The 17,602-nt window shown below is 34.4% G+C and overlaps 1 protein-coding gene across 1 annotated transcript in view; it reads left to right on the top strand.

Annotated features, from left to right (window-relative positions):
• zgc:158689 (uncharacterized protein LOC791177 homolog) overlaps positions 1–17,455 on the top strand; it is a 29,507-nt gene extending 12,052 nt beyond the window's left edge. Inside the window, exon 15 of the mRNA XM_062422744.1 lies at positions 17,330–17,455. Within this exon, the coding sequence (XP_062278728.1) occupies positions 17,330–17,402 (73 nt within the window). The 3' untranslated portion in view covers positions 17,403–17,455. The remainder of the gene's footprint in view (positions 1–17,329) is intronic.
• Positions 17,456–17,602: the final 147 nt, after the last annotated feature.

Below are 17,602 nucleotides of genomic sequence, written 5' to 3' on the forward strand. Positions count from 1 at the left end.
ATTTCATAAAAAAATAAATCTTTTTGCATATTTTTGGGGAATTTTATTGTGAAAAATCGTCAATAGCATTAATATTATACACTGTATACTCACCAAAATCATGCTACACAACAATGGTCACCTGATAATCATACTACAACAGTTATTTCAGGGGGAAAAAAAGTTTGCATATTTTTGGGGAATTTTATTGTGAAAAATCGTCAATAGCGTTAATATTATACACTGTAGGATGACCAAAATCATGATACACAACAAGGGTCACCTGATAATCATACTACAACAGTTATTTCAGAAAAAAAACTTTTTGTATATTTTAGGGGAATTTTATTGTGAAAAATCGTCAATAGCGTTAATATTATACACTGTATACTCACCAAAATCATGCTACACAACAATGGTCACCTGATAATCATACTACAACAGTGATTTCAGGGGGAAAAAAAGTTTGCATATTTTTGGGGAATTTTATTGTGAAAAATCGTCAATAGCGTTTATATTATACACTGTAGGATGACCAAAATCATGATACACAACAAGGGTCACCTGGTAATCATACTACAACAGTCATTTCAGAAAAATAAATCTTTTTTCATATTTTTGGGGAATATTATTGTGAAAAATCGTCAATAGCGTTAATATTATACACTGTATACTCACCAAAATCATGCTACACAACAATGGTCACCTGATAATCATACTACAACAGTTATTTCAGGAAAAAAAAAAGATAAATCTTTTTGGGGAATTTTATTTTGAAATATCGTCAATAGCGTTAATATTATACACTGTAGGATGACCAAAATCATGATACAAAACAAGGGTCACCTGGTAATCATACTACAACAGTCATTTCAGAAAAAAAAACTTTTTGCATATTTTTGGGGAATTTTATTGTGAAAGATCGTCAATAGCGTTAATATTATACACTGTATACTCACCAAAATCATGCTACACAACAAGGGTCACCTGATAATCATACTACAACAGTCATTTCAGAAAAAAAACTTTTTGCATATTTTTGGGGAATTTTATTGTGAAAAATCGTCAAAAGCGTTAATATTATACACTGTAGGATGACCAAAATCATGATACACAACAAGGGTCACCTGATAATCATACTACAACAGTCATTTCAGAAAAAAAAACTTTTTGCATATTTTTGGGGAATTTTATTGTGAAAAATCGTCAATAGCGTTAATATTATACACTGTATACTCACCAAAATCATGCTACACAACAATGGTCACCTGATAATCATACTACAACAGTTATTTCAGGGGAAAAAAATTGCATATTTTTGGGGAATTTTATTTTGAAATATCATCAATAGCGTTAATATTATACACTGTAGGATGACCAAAATCATGATACACAACAAGGGTCACCTGATAATAATACTACAACAGTCATTTCAGAAAAATCTTTTTGCATATTTTTTGGGAATTTTATTGTGAAAAATCGTCAATAGCGTTAATATTATACACTGTAGGATGACCAAAATCATGATACACAACAAGGGTCACCTGGTAATCATACTACAACAGTCATTTCAGAAAAAAATAAATCTTTTTGCATATTTTTGGGGAATTTTATTGTGAAAAATCGTCAATAGCGTTAATATTATACACTGTATACTCACCAAAATCATGCTACACAACAATGGTCACCTGATAATCATACTACAACAGTCATTTCATAAACAAATAAATATTTTTTCATATTTTTGGGGAATTTTATTGTGATAATCGTCAATAGCGTTAATATTATACACTGTATACTCACCAAAATCATGCTACACAACAATGGTCACCTGATAATCATACTACAACAGTTATTTCAGGAAAAAAAAAGTTTGCATATTTTTGGGGAATTTTATTTTGAAAATTCGTCAATAGCGTTAATATTATACACTGTAGGATGACCAAAATCATGATACACAACAAGGGTCACCTGATAATCATACTACAACAGTAATTTCATTAAAAAAAAATCTTTTTGTATATTTTTGGGGAATTTTATTGTGAAAAATCATCAATAGCGTTAATATTATACACTGTATACTCACCAAAATCATGCTACACAACAATGGTCACCTGATAATCATACTACAACAGTAATTTCATTAAAAAAAATCTTTTTGTATATTTTTGGGGAATTTTATTGTGAAAAATCATCAATAGCGTTAATATTATACACTGTATACTCACCAAAATCATGCTACACAACTATGGTCACCTGATAATCATACTACAACAGTGATTTCAGGAAAAAAAAAAGTTTGCATATTTTTAGGGAATTTTATTTTGAAAATTCGTCAATAGCGTTAATATTATAAGGTGTAGGATGACCAAAATCATGCTACACAACAAGGGTCACCTGATAATCATACTACAACATTTATTTTGGGGAAATTAGTTTTGATATAATTTGAGATTTTTTATATTAAAAAAACTTCAATATCGTTAATATAATACAGTGTAGGATGACCAAAATCATGCTACACAACAAGGGTCACCTGATAATCGTACTACAACAGTTATTTCAGAAAAATGTGTTTTTGCATATATTTGGGGAATTTTAATATGAAAAATCGTCAATAGCGTTAATATTATACACTGTAGGATGACCAAAATCATGATACACAACAAGGGTCACCTGATAATCATACTACAACAGTCATTTCAGAAAAAAAACTTTTTGCATATTTTAGGGGAATTTTTTTGTGAAAAATCGTCAATAGCGTTAATATTATACACTTCAGGATGACCAAAATCATGATACACAACAAGGGTCACCTGATAATCATACTACAACAGTCATTTCAGAAAAAAAATTTGTTTTGCATATTTTTGGGGAATTTCATTGTGAAAAATCGTCAATAGCGTTAATATTATACACTGTATACTCACCAAAATCATGCTACACAACAATGGTCACCTGATAATCATACTACAACAGTTATTTCAGGAAAAAAAAATTGCATATTTTTGGGGAATTTTATTTTGAAATATCATCAATAGCGTTAATATTATACACTGTAGGATGACCAAAATCATGATACACAACAAGGGTCACCTGATAATCATACTACAACAGTCATTTCAGAAAAAACTTTTTGCATATTTTTTGGGAATTTTATTGTGAAAAATCGTCAATAGCGTTAATATTATACACTGTATACTCACCAAAATCATGCTACACAACAAGGGTCACCTGATAATCATACTACAACAGTGATTTCAGGGGGGAAAAAAGTTTGCATATTTTTGGGGAATTTTATTGTGAAAAGTCATCAATAGCGTTAATATTATACACTGTAGGATGACCAAAATCATGATACACAAAAATGGTCACCTGATAATCATACTACAACAGTCATTTCAGAAAAAAAAACTTTTTGCATATTTTTGGGGAATTTTATTGTGAAAAATCGTCAATAGCGTTAATATTATACACTGTATACTCACCAAAATCATGCTTCACAACAATGGTCACCTGATAATCATACTACAACAGTCATTTAATTAAAAAAATTAATCTTTTTTCATATTTTTGGGGAATTTTATTGTGAAAAATCGTCAATAGCGTTAATATTATACACTGTATACTCACCAAAATCATGCTACACAACAATGGTCACCTGATAATCATACTACAACAGTTATTTCAGAAAAAAAAAAATTGGAAATATCGTCAATAGCGTTAATATTATACACTGTATACTCACCAAAATCATGCTTCACAACAATGGTCACCTGATAATAATACTACAACAGTCATTTCATTAAAAAAATTAATCTTTTTGCATATTTTTGGGGAATTTTATTGTGAAAAATCGTCAATAGTGTTAATATTATACACTGTATACTCACCAAAATCATGCTACACAACAATGGTCACCTGATAATCATACTGCAACAGTCATTTCAGAAAAAAAACTTTTTGCATATTCTAGGGGAATTTTATTGTGAAAAATAGTCAATAGCGTTAATATTATACACTGTATACTCACCAAAATCATGATACACAACAAGGGTCACCTGATAATCATACTACAACAGTCATTTCAGAAAAAAAAATTGTTTTGCATATTTTTGGGGAATTTTATTGTGAAAAATCGTCAATAGCGTTAATATTTTACACTGTAGGATGACCAAAATCATGCTACACAACAATGGTCACCTGATAATCATACTACAACAGTTATTTCATGAAAAAAAAATTGCATATTTTTGGGGAATTTTATTTTGAAATATCATCAATAGCGTTAATATTATACACTGTAGGATGACCAAAATCATGATACACAACAAGGGTCACCTGATAATCATACTACAACAGTCATTTCAGAAAAATCTTTTTGCATATTTTTTGGGAATTTTATTGTGAAAAATCGTCAATAGCGTTAATATTATACACTGTATACTCACCAAAATCATGCTACACAACAAGGGTCACCTGATAATCATACTACAACAGTGATTTCAGGGGGGAAAAAAGTTTGCATATTTTTGGGGAATTTTATTGTGAAAAGTCATCAATAGCGTTAATATTATACACTGTAGGATGACCAAAATCATGATACACAAAAATGGTCACCTGATAATCATACTACAACAGTCATTTCAGAAAAAAAAAATCTTTTTGCATATTTTTGGGGAATTTTATTGTGAAAAATCGTCAATAGCGTTAATATTATACACTGTATACTCACCAAAATCATGCTACACAACAATGGTCACCTGATAATCATACTACAACAGTTATTTCAGGGGAAAAAAAAGTTTGCATATTTTTGGGGAATTTTATTGTGAAAAATCGTCAATAGCGTTAATCTTATACACTGTAGGATGACCAAAATCATGATACACAACAAGGGTCACCTGATAATCATACTACAACAGTCATTTCAGAAAAAAAACGTTTTGCATATTTTTGGGGAATTTTATTGTGAAAAATCGTCAATAGCGTTAATATTATACACTGTAGGATGACCAAAATTATGATACACAACAAGGGTCACCTGATAATCATACTACAACAGTCAATTCATTAAAAAAATAAATCTTTTTTCATATTTTTGGGGAATATTATTGTGAAAAATCGTCAATAGCGTTAATATTATACACTGTATACTCACCAAAATCATGCTACACAACAATGGTCACCTGATAATCATACTACAACAGTTATTTCAGGGGGAAAAAAAGTTTGCATATTTTTGGGGAATTTTATTGTGAAAAATCGTCAATAGCGTTAATATTATACACTGTAGGATGACCAAAATCATGATACACAACAAGGGTCACCTGATAATCATACTACAACAGTCATTTCATTAAAAAAATTAATCTATTTCATATTTTTGGGGAATATTATTGTGAAAAATCGTCAATAGCGTTAATATTATACACTGTATACTCACCAAAATCATGATACACAACAAGGGTCACCTGATAATCATACTACAACATTTATTTTGGGGAAATTAGTTTTGATATAATTTGAGATTTTTTATATTAAAAAAACTTCAATATCGTTAATATAATACAGTGTAGGATGACCAAAATCATGCTACACAACAAGGGTCACCTGATAATTGTACTACAACAGTTATTTCAGAAAAATGTGTTTTTGCATATTTTTGGGGAATTTTATTGTGAAAAATCGTCAATAGCGTTAATATTATACACTGTATACTCACCAAAATCATGCTTCACAACAATGGTCACCTTATAATCATACTACAACAGTCATTTAATTAAAAAAATTAATCTTTTTGCATATTTTTTGGGAATTTTATTGTGAAAAATCGTCAATAGCGTTAATATTATACACTGTATACTCACCAAAATCATGCTACACAACAATGGTCACCTGATAATCATACTACAACAGTTATTTCAGGAAAAAAAAAATTGGAAATATCGTCAATAGCGTTAATATTATACACTGTATACTCACCAAAATCATGCTTCACAACAATGGTCACCTGATAATAATACTACAACAGTCATTTCATTAAAAAAATTAATCTTTTTGCATATTTTTGGGGAATTTTATTGTGAAAAATCGTCAATAGCGTTAATATTATACACTGTATACTCACCAAAATCATGCTACACAACAATGGTCACCTGATAATCATACTACAACAGTCATTTCAGAAAAAAAACTTTTTGCATATTCTAGGGGAATTTTATTGTGAAAAATCGTCAATAGCGTTAATATTATACACTCTAGGATGACCAAAATCATGATACACAACAAGGGTCACCTGATAATCATACTACAACAGTCATTTCAGAAAAAAAAATCGTTTTGCATATTTTTGGGGAATTTTATTGTGAAAAATCGTCAATAGCGTTAATATTTTACACTGTAGGATGACCAAAATCATGATACACAACTATGGTCACCTGATAATCATACTACAACAGTTATTTCAGAAAAAAAAAATTGCATATTTTTGGGGAATTTTATTTTGAAATATCATCAATAGCGTTAATATTATACACTGTAGGATGACCAAAATCATGATACACAACAAGGGTCATCTGATAATCATACTACAACAGTCATTTCAGAAAAATCTTTTTGCATATTTTTTGGGAATTTTATTGTGAAAAATCGTCAATAGCGTTAATATTATACACTGTATACTCACCAAAATCATGCTACACAACAAGGGTCACCTGATAATCATACTACAACAGTGATTTCAGGGGGGAAAAAAGTTTGCATATTTTTGGGGAATTTTATTGTGAAAAGTCATCAATAGCGTTAATATTATACACTGTAGGATGACCAAAATCATGATACACAACAATGGTCACCTGATAATAATACTACAACAGTCATTTCAGAAAAAAAAATCTTTTTGCATATTTTTGGGGAATTTTATTGTGAAAAATCGTCAATAGCGTTAATATTATACACTGTATACTCACCAAAATCATGCTACACAACAATGGTCACCTGATAATCATACTACAACAGTTATTTCAGGGGAAAAAAAAGTTTGCATATTTTTGGGGAATTTTATTGTGAAAAATCGTCAATAGCGTTAATATTATACACTGTAGGATGACCAAAATCATGATACACAACAATGGTCACCTGATAATCATACTACAACAGTCATTTCAGAAAAAAAAATCTTTTTGCATATTTTTGGGGAATTTTATTGTGAAAAATCGTCAATAGCGTTAATATTATACACTGTATACTCACCAAAATCATGCTACACAACAATGGTCACCTGATAATCATACTACAACAGTTATTTCAGGGGAAAAAAAAGTTTGCATATTTTTGGGGAATTTTATTGTGAAAAATCGTCAATAGCGTTAATCTTATACACTGTAGGATGACCAAAATCATGATACACAACAAGGGTCACCTGATAATCATACTACAACAGTCATTTCAGAAAAAAAAACGTTTTGCATATTTTTGGGGAATTTTATTGTGAAAAATCGTCAATAGCGTTAATATTATACACTGTAGGATGACCAAAATCATGATACACAACTAGGGTCACCTGATAATCATACTACAACAGTCATTTCAGGGGGAAAAAAAGTTTGCATATTTTTGGGGAATTTTATTGTGAAAAATCGTCAATAGCGTTAATATTATACACTGTAGGATGACCAAAATCATGATACACAACAAGGGTCACCTGATAATCATACTACAACAGTCATTTCATTAAAAAAATAAATCTATTTCATATTTTTGGGGAATATTATTGTGAAAAATCGTCAATAGCGTTAATATTATACACTGTATACTCACCAAAATCATGCTACACAACAAGGGTCACCTGATAATCATACTACAACAGTTATTTCAGGAAAAAAAAAATTGGAAATATCGTCAATAGCGTTAATATTATACACTGTAGGATGACCAAAATTATGATACACAACAAGGGTCACCTGATAATCATACTACAACAGTCATTTCAGAAAAAAAAATATTGCATATTCTAGGGGAATTTTATTGTGAAAAATCGTCAATAGCGTTAATATTATACACTCTAGGATGACCAAAATCATGCTACACAACAAGGGTCACCTGATAATCATACTACAACAGTCATTTCATTAAAAAAATAAATCTATTTCATATTTTTGGGGAATATTATTGTGAAAAATCGTCAATAGCGTTAATATTATACACTGTATACTCACCAAAATCATGCTACACAACAAGGGTCACCTGATAATCATACTATAACATTTATTTTGGGGAAATTAGTTTTGATATAATTTGAGATTTTTTATATTAAAAAAACTTCAATATCGTTAATATAATACAGTGTAGGATGACCAAAATCATGCTACACAACAAGGGTCACCTGATAATCGTACTACAACAGTTATTTCAGAAAAATGTGTTTTTGCATATTTTTGGGGAATTTTATTGTGAAAAATCGTCAATAGCGTTAATATTATACACTGTATACTCACCAAAATCATGCTTCACAACAATGGTCACCTGATAATCATACTACAACAGTTATTTCAGGGAAAAAAATTGCATATTTTTGAGGAATTTTATTTTGAAATATCATCAATAGCGTTAATATTATACACTGTAGGATGACCAAAATCATGATACACAACAAGGGTCACCTGATAATCATACTACAACAGTCATTTCAGAAAAAACTTTTTGCATATTTTTTGGGAATTTTATTGTGAAAAATCGTCAATAGCGTTAATATTATACACTGTATACTCACCAAAATCATGCTACACAACAAGGGTCACCTGATAATCATACTACAACAGTCATTTCAGGGGGGAAAAAAGTTTGCATATTTTTGGGGAATTTTATTGTGAAAAGTCATCAATAGCGTTAATATTATACACTGTAGGATGACCAAAATCATGATACACAAAAATGGTCACCTGATAATCATACTACAACAGTCATTTCAGAAAAAAAAAATATTTTTGCATATTTTTTGGGAATTTTATTGTGAAAAATCGTCAATAGCGTTAATATTATACACTGTATACTCACCAAAATCATGCTACACAACAATGGTCACCTGATAATCATACTACAAAAGTTATTTCAGGAAAAAAAAAATTGGAAATATCGTCAATAGCGTTAATATTATACACTGTAGGATGACCAAAATTATGATACACAACAAGGGTCACCTGATAATCATACTACAACAGTCATTTCAGAAAAAAAACTTTTTGCATATTTTAGGGGAATTTTTTTGTGAAAAATCGTCAATAGCGTTAATATTATACACTTCAGGATGACCAAAATCATGATACACAACAAGGGTCACCTGATAATCATACTACAACAGTCATTTCAGAAAAAAAATTTGTTTTGCATATTTTTGGGGAATTTCATTGTGAAAAATCGTCAATAGCGTTAATATTATACACTGTATACTCACCAAAATCATGCTACACAACAATGGTCACCTGATAATCATACTACAACAGTTATTTCAGGGGGAAAAAATTGCATATTTTTGGGGAATTTTATTTTGAAATATCGTCAATAGCGTTAATATTATACACTGTAGGATGACCAAAATCATGATACACAACAAGGGTCACCTGATAATCATACTACAACAGTCATTTCAGGAAAAAAAAAAATCTTTTTGCATATTTTTGGGGAATTTTATTGTGAAAAATCGTCAATAGCGTTAATATTATACACTGTATACTCACCAAAATCATGCTACACAACAAGGGTCACCTGATAATCATACTACAACAGTCATTTCAGAAAAAAAATAAATCTTTTTGCATATTTTTGGGGAATATTATTGTGAAAAATCGTCAATAGCGTTAATATTATACACTGAATACTCACCAAAATCATGCTACACAACAATGGTCACCTGATAATCATACTACAACAGTGATTTCAGGGGGAAAAAAAGTTTGTATATTTTTTGGAATTTTATTGTGAAAAATCATCAATAGCGTTAATATTATACACTGTAGGATGACCAAAATCATGATACACAACAAGGGTCACCTGATAATCATACTACAACAGTCATTTCAGAAAAAAATACTTTTTGCATATTTTTGGGGAATTTTATTGTGAAAAATCGTCAATAGCGTTAATATTATACACTGTATACTCACCAAAATCATGCTACACAACAATGGTCACCTGATAATCATACTACAACAGTCATTTCATGAAAAAAAAATTTTTTTGCATATTTTTGGGGAATATTATTGTGAAAAATCGTCAATAGCGTTAATATTATACACTGTATACTCACCAAAATCATGCTACACAACAATGGTCACCTGATAATCATACTACAACAGTTATTTCAGGGGGAAAAAAAGTTTGCATATTTTTGGGGAATTTTATTGTGAAAAATCGTCAATAGCGTTAATATTATACACTGTAGGATGACCAAAATCATGATACACAACTATGGTCACCTGATAATCATACTACAACAGTCATTTCATTAAAAAAAAATCTTTTTGTATATTTTTGGGGAATTTTATTGTGAAAAATCATCAATAGCGTTAATATTATACACTGTATACTCACCAAAATCATGCTACACAACAATGGTCACCTGATAATCATACTACAACAGTTATTTCAGGAAAAAAAAAAGTTTGCATATTTTTGGGGAATTTTATTTTGAAAATTCGTCAATAGCGTTAATATTATACAGTGTAGGATGACCAAAATCATGCTACACAACAAGGGTCACCTGATAATCATACTACAACAGTGATTTCAGGGGAAAAAAAAGTTTGCATAATTTTGGGGAATTTTATTGTGAAAAATCGTTAATAGCGTTAATATTATACACTGTAGGATGACCAAAATCATGCTACACAACAAGGGTCACCTGATAATCATACTACAACAGTCATTTCAGAAAAAAAACTTTTTGCATATTTTAGGGGAATTTTATTGTGAAAAATCGTCAATAGCGTTAATATTATACACTGTAGGATGACCAAAATCATGATACACAACAATGGTCACCTGATAATCATACTACAATAGTCATTTCCTTAAAAAAATAAATCTTTTTTCATATTTTAGGGGAATTTTATTGTGAAAAATCATCAATAGCGTTAATATTATACACTGTATACTCACCAAAATCATGCTACACAACAATGGTCACCTGATAATCATACTACAACAGTTATTTCAGGAAAAAAAAAATTGCATATTTTTGCGGAATTTTATTTTGAAATATCGTCAATAGCGTTAATATTATACACTGTAGGATGACCAAAATCATGATACACAACAAGGGTCACCTGATAATCAAACTACAACAGTTATTTCAGAAAAAATATCTTTTTGCATATTTTTGGGGAATTTTATTGTGAAAAATCGCCAATAGCGTTAATATTATACACTGTAGGATGACCAAAATCATGATACACAACAAGGGTCACCTGATAATCATACTACAACAGTCATTTCAGAAAAAAAAACTTTTTGCATATTTTTGGGGAATTTTATTGTGAAAAATCATCAATAGCGTTAATATTATACACTGTATACTCACCAAAATCATGCTACACAACAATGGTCACCTGATAATCATATTACAACAGTCATTTCATTAAAAAAATAAATCTTTTTTCATATTTTTGGGGAATATTATTGTGAAAAATCATCAATAGCGTTAATATTATACACTGTATACTCACCAAAATCATGCTACACAACAATGGTCACCTGATAATCATACTACAACAGTGATTTCAGGGGGAAAACAAGTTTGCATATTTTTGGGGAATTTTATTGTGAAAAATCATCAATAGCGTTAATATTATACACTGTATACTCACCAAAATCATGCTACACAACAATGGTCACCTGATAATCATACTACAACAGTCATTTCAGGGGGAAAAAAAGTTTGCATATTTTTGGGGAATTTTATTGTGAAAAATCGTCAATAGCGTTAATATTATACACTGTAGGATGACCAAAATCATGATACACAACAAGGGTCACCTGATAATCATACTACAACAGTCATTTCAGAAAAAAAACTTTTTGCATATTTTAGGGGAATTTTATTTTTGAAAAATCATCAATAGCGTTAATATTATACACTGTATACTCACCAAAATCATGCTACACAACAATGGTCACCTGATAATCATACTACAACAGTGATTTCAGGGGGAAAAAAAGTTTGCATATTTTTGGGGAATTTTATTGTGAAAAATCGTCAATAGCGTTAATATTATACACTGTAGGATGACCAAAATCATGATACACAACAAGGGTCACCTGATAATCATACTACAACAGTCATTTCAGAAAAAAAACTTTTTGCATATTTTAGGGGAATTTTATTTTTGAAAAATCATCAATAGCGTTAATATTATACACTGTATACTCACCAAAATCATGCTACATTTGCACAACTGAAACTTCTGTACATAGTTTTTCATTATTTGATAGGTGATGGCAATCTAACCATTTATTAAGCTTTTCAAATGACTCTGACTCAGGTGTGAGCTCCTTTTACAGTATTGACAGTAATGTCTGAAACAATAAACTTTTTTTTTTTCCAGAACTGGAGTGATTTAAATATTTGCAACATGGGCATTGGTGTTCTCCTTAGGTTTACTACATTTTCTTATTGGTGGATAACATTTGACTTAGAATATAAAAAAATAGCTTGAGGAAAAATTATTAATATATATTCTAACACTTTCTATATCCTGTCAAGACTATCTCTCCATTCTACATATCCCATATGTGTGTGTGTGTGTGGGGGGGGGGGGTTTAGACGGCTTGTGTGCACAATATCCACTGACTTTGAGTTTGGGAGAGCTGGTCTACGGGCCCCTCTCTGGATTGCTGCGACTGTCTTTGCTACCCGGGCTGATGAAAGCGTGGCGGCTTGTGACACCGGTTTGCCGGTCACACAAGAGATGTCTGTTATGATCCGGCGGGGCCGGGACCAGCCCCACAGCCAAGACCACCTCAATTAGGTTCTGCTGCTTCCAGTGATCTACGGGTCCTTTTGGAGGCCAGCCAACATGTGTGCTCGCTCGGAGGGGCAGTGCCGCAGAGATGTGGCTCGTCTCCAGCATCACTTAGAGTACCTAGGCCTGCACCTCAACAGGAAGAAGAGCAGGCTCCAGCCCTCACAGTCCACGGAGTTCCTAGGCATGTGTTTGGATGCCAGGGCAGGGACTCTTTACTTGACTCCTGTGAGACAGGCCGCCCTCAGGGCTTGCTTGTCCCAGTTCCGGCTTGGGGCCAGGGTGACCTGGCTATGTCTCCGCCTCTTGGCAGCCACAGTGCATGTCATACCCCTGGCTCTTCTGAACATGCGCCCAGTGCAGCGCTGCCTCCTAGACCTTGGATTTTGCCCACAGAGGAATCTGCAGGCCAGCGTATTGGTGATGCGCAGACTGTGTGTGGCTCTCCGTTGGTGGCGGCGGCCGACCAACTTGGCACGTGGGACGGTACTGGGGCTTGTGTTGCGTCGCCAGGTGGTGTCATCAGATGCATCCCTTGTAGGCTGGGGGGCTGTCCACGAAGGCAAGGGCATCAGCGGCCTTTGGCACGGACCCTGGTTAGCGCAGCACATAAATGTTTTGGAGCTGCAGGCTACCCATTTGGCTCTTCTGCACTTCCTGCCAGAGCTACAGGACCGCCATGTGCTGGTGAGAACAGACAGTACAGTAGCGGCGGCATATATCAACAGGCAAGGGGGCCTAGGTTCCCTTCGCCTGTGCAGATTGGCTCGGGCAATATGGGAGTGGGCTCATCCCCAGTTCAAGTCCCTGAGGGCCACATACGTGCCGGGTCGGGAGAACCTTGCTGTAGATCGGCTCTCCAGGGGGGGACCCTTTCCCGGAGAGTGGCAGCTGCATCCAGAGGTTGTGAGCGGAATATGGGATCGCTACGGCACAGCCGTGGCAGATCTTTCTGCATCCAGGGAGAACACTCATTGTCCCCTCTCTTTCTCCATGGGGAGGGACAATCCTCCCTTAGGGACGGATGTGATGGCACATCAGTGGCCACTGGGCCTCCTGTATGCCTTCCCTCCGTTCCTCCTCCTGCACCAACTCCTACAGAGAGTCCAGCCTCATCCTGGTGGCCCCCAATTGGCCCCAGATGATTTGGTTTGCCGAGATTCCGCCCCTTCTTCAGGGACAACCGTGGGAGCTACCCATTCGCCGGGACCTCCCGTCCCAGGCCGAGGGAACTCTTTTTCATCCTTTTCCCCAGGGCCTCAGGCTTTGGGCATGGCCCCTGAGAGGGCCGAATTTCTAGCCTTGGGATTCCCCCAGTCTGTAGTGGGTACTTTGCAGGGGGCCCGGGCTCCCTCGACCAGGGTTGCTTATTCCTATCGTTGGGGGGTGTTTCAATCATGGTGTGCCTCACGACACGTGGATCCCCTCTCCTGTATGGCCCCTGGTATCCTTCAGTTCCTTCAGGAGCTGTTAGAGGCAGGCAAGTCTCCCTCGACGTTGAGGGGGACGGTGGCAGCCATAAAGGCGGCCCATGTTGGGCCTCGTAAACTGGCACAGGGTTGTTGTGACCTTATTGCTCAGTTCTTTAGGGGGGCTTGTAGGGTTGCTCCCTCTCCCAGGAGGCCGGGTGTCCCCCCATGGGATTTGGAGATGGTTTTGTCAGCCTTGCGGCATGGGCCGTTCGAGCCTCTGGAAACGGTTGAGCTGAAATGGCTTTCGCTCAAGACTACATTCTTGTTGGCTATTGTGTCGACAAAAAGGGTGGGTGAGCTACATGCCCTTTCCGTGCATGAAGAGTGCTGCCGCTTCTTGCCTTGGAATGCTGGAGTGCTGCTGCGCCCTAATCCTGCATTCCATCCTAAGGTCTGGTCTGAGTCCCACGCCAACCAATCTCTTGAGCTGCGCCCTTTCCGCCCTCCTCAGGATGGGGTATACAGTGTATAATATTAACGCTATTGACGATTTTTCACAATAAAATTACCCAAAAATAAACAAAAACAAAATGTTCTGAAATAACTGTTGTAGTATGATTATCAGGTGACCCTTGTTGTGTAGCATGATTTTGGTGAGTATACAGTGTATAATATTAACGCTATTGACGATTTTTCACAATAAAATTCCCCAAAAATATGCAAAAAGATTTTTTTTCTGAAATAACTGTTGTAGTTTGATTATCAGGTGACCCTTGTTGTGTGGAGTGAATATAGTGAAGACTACTGTGTATAATATTGAAGCTATTGAAGGGAAATCAATGGAACGACAGCACATGACAGTGATGATATTGAAGTATTATACACAAGCACATTTTGTAAAAATGTGCTTGTAAACAATGTTTCGTTTGTGAGCTATTGATAGCTGAAGTTCGAATCTGCCAATCTCTTTCTAACTTTACCCAAGTATTTCAGCGATCCTGCACTATGGCCCACTAAAATGACCGAGTCTGATGGAGTAGGAGTAGGAAGAGCAGAGGAGAGGCAGTGTTGGTTAGACTTAAACTACATGTAGTTGAACTACATAGCTTAACTACAATTTGCTGTAACTTGCTGGTAGTTAAACTACATTCATATGTTGTGCTGCGTCAAGTATTTCAACTACTTTTTGGGTCATTTTTTGTAGTTTAACTACTCAATTTACAAACTACAATTTTGGTCAATAACATGAAATATTTTTGTTGGCATGGACGCCTTTATTTAGCGGCGTATATGGCATGTGCTCTAACCACTCGACTACCTGCACATGAAATATTTTTTATAAAAAAAAGACCTATATAATATAAATGTTATTTTAAATAAAAAAAATAAAAAAAGGCATGAATCATGTCATGACATGCCAACATTGTTGTTCAAGACACACCGATCTAGAATATGTCTGCCTCTTTGGGTTTTTTATTACATTTTTTGTAGACTGATTTACATTTCTGATTTACATGTGGGTATTGGGGTAGGATTTTCATTTTCTCTTTATATTACCCAACATGTCTATGGTGAACCTACAGTATGTTGACCAACATGTCAGCTTTTTTTCTTTAAAAAAATAAAACTGAGTTGAGAGGCATATTTCTGCTGGCATGTGAATTTTTTGTAGGCTATTATATTTAGTTTCATATAGACCACATGTTGATTTATTTAACGCTGAGTTAAATGAGTTAAATGAGTATAGGTAGTTGCTAAAGCTACTTTTTTTAGCTGTAGTTTTACAAACTACAGCTAGGGGTCTCCAGGGGTAGTTTGTTCAAACTACTGTCAGGCTGAACTACATGTAGTTTTACAAGGTATGCTTGCAAAGTAGCTTCCCCAACACTGAGGAGAGGAGAGGAAGAGCAGAGGAGAGAAGAGGAGAGGAAGAGCAAGGGAAAATGAGAAATCCGGGTGTGTGGGGGCCCATCTAAGATTATCTCTTCCCGGGCCCAGGCAAGACTGTCAGCTGGCTTGGTGTGGCGCTATCTGTATTTCTGTTCATTGACTCCACAGGCAGTGAAGAAGCAAAAGCAGTGTTGTTCATGAAGTATTTTTTATATATTTCCTTTTAACCGCTCATCCAAACAACTTCACTGCTCGTTCTTGGTTCCTTAGCAATACACCTGCCAAGCGTGAAGTCGATCAGATCAACGGTTATCGAGAAAATCGAAGGACACACAAACATACATACAGACAGAGATGCCTTCTCTTATAGTAAGATACTTGGGACTATAAATTCCCCAATTTTATGGAAGTGCAATACTCAATTAGCACACCTTTAATGACCACATCACATAATAATACCATTTTTACACAGTGGAATAAGACAGGCGGTCTCGAGAAACTTTCTTTATACATTTTTGCCTTATTTAGATCATTGACGTTGGAGATGTGACAGGAAATTATTGGAAAGAGATGCAATGATATGCAACAAAGGTCTTTCGCTGGAATTAGACCAAGCTGAGATCAGCATCTTGCTGGTCGACCAGGGTGCCCCTGATAAACAGTTTTTTGTTGACTTATCAGGTCAGTGAAGCAGAAATCATACAGATACTTTAAGGTGGCAAATATAACTGAAAAAGGCGACACCCAAAAATGATAATTATGCAGCGTAGACTTTATTCCATATCATATCCATCACTCCTAAGTGTTTCTGCTTCCTTTTCAAGTTGTGAAACTTGTTTTTTGTTTCATGTCTTGTTTACAAGGATGTGAAGAACTTGAGGTAGCAGGTTTAAGCTAGACATGCGACTGTTTAACATAGTGGACTAATGCCTTGTTTAGTCATAACAGATTTGATGGAAGGGAAGACTATAGATTTTAAAGCCTTTTTAAAATATGCTCCCTTTTGTTTTAATTGCTCTTCTCTTTCAGGCCCAATCCATTTGCCCACGTCCGTCTCAGAAAAACGGTCACCAACGATCGCTCAGCTCCCATCATCGAGTAAGCGATCCTGTTCTGTGTGCTCTGTTGATCCATCAAGTCTCAGGTTGAATCCTGGATGCAGCACATTGGTTCATGTTGATTCTATTGAATAGTTCTTTACTTTGTATGTTCTTTTTTTTGCAATTTAATCAAATACAGATTGTGTTTCATGGGCAAGAAAAGTATATTTTTGAATCAACGTTTTAAAGGTATACATATAAA

Source organism: Scomber scombrus, chromosome 7 (genome assembly GCF_963691925.1).
Source record: "Scomber scombrus chromosome 7, fScoSco1.1, whole genome shotgun sequence".
Lineage (NCBI taxonomy): Eukaryota > Metazoa > Chordata > Actinopteri > Scombriformes > Scombridae > Scomber > Scomber scombrus.